Source organism: Cariama cristata, unplaced genomic scaffold (assembly GCF_000690535.1).
Source record: "Cariama cristata isolate BGI_N322 unplaced genomic scaffold, ASM69053v1 scaffold43530, whole genome shotgun sequence".
NCBI lineage: Eukaryota > Metazoa > Chordata > Aves > Cariamiformes > Cariamidae > Cariama > Cariama cristata.
In genome coordinates this window covers 1-885 of record NW_009596055.1, presented here as the reverse complement: position 1 = coordinate 885, position 885 = coordinate 1, and the positions used below count along the sequence as shown (strand labels likewise).

General features: G+C 55.0%; 1 protein-coding gene across 1 annotated transcript in view; it reads left to right on the top strand.

Moving 5' to 3' along the window:
• BCL9 (B-cell CLL/lymphoma 9) overlaps positions 1-205 on the top strand; it is a gene marked incomplete at its 3' end in the record, with an annotated part of 6,531 nt that extends 6,326 nt beyond the window's left edge. Inside the window, exon 5 of the mRNA XM_009704281.1 lies at positions 1-205. This exon is cut by the window's left edge and continues 2,025 nt beyond it. Within this exon, the coding sequence (XP_009702583.1) occupies positions 1-205 (205 nt within the window).
• Positions 206-885: the final 680 nt, after the last annotated feature.

Below are 885 nucleotides of genomic sequence, written 5' to 3'. Positions count from 1 at the left end.
CCTGCCGCTGCCTCCATTAAATCTCCCCCTGTCTTGGGGTCTGCTGCTGCTTCTCCTGTCCACCTCAAGTCTCCATCTCTCCCTGCACCTTCTCCCGGATGGACTTCATCTCCAAAGCCTCCTTTGCAGAGCCCTGGGATTCCCCCGAACCACAAGACATCTCTCACCATGTCTTCTCCAGCCATGCTGGGGAACGTGGAGTCGGGTGAGTGCCGCCTCTGCTAGCTGGATTTGGCTTTTTGGTTCGCCTTGAGTGGGCAGCAAGGGGAGGGAGGAAGTTTCTTGCAGGGCGGCAGAAGTTAAACGGCGTTTTGCACGTTTGAGGGATGCTGTGCCGAGGGTCTAGCGCACGGCTCTGCGAGTAGAGTGCAAGCACTTTTCTGCCGGTTGTGTTTGTGGGTTTGCACTGTGCCTCCCGTGTGTTCAGTGAGGGCTGGTCACTCAGAGGACATGGAAGTGGAACGGTGGGGTCAAGAGATATGAGAAGATGTGGAGTGTTGATGGGAGAAATCTCTCTTTGGCGAGGTTTGTGGCTGTTTTGCCATAGCTTCTGGTGATTGCAGCTTTGTGGAGAAGATCCTGCTGATGTTATGAAAATGCTTTGAGATGAAGGGCTCCTACAAAGACATGCTGAGCAGTTAGCCAGTCCTGTACCTAGGTATGGTTAGTACTTTCTAGGTTTACCACTACAGACCGAGGTGCGCTAACATTTGTTCAGGCTTCAGCCATTTTGGAGAGAGCTAAACGGCACCATACATAGTGTTCGGTAGCATGCCAGAGCCCTGCCGTGCCGGGGACCTCGGGGTGCAGGTGCTGGCAGTGCCCTGCCTGCTCCTGAACATCTCCGGGCTGTTGGCGGCATGCCTCTGCCCTCTCTCCTTCCCG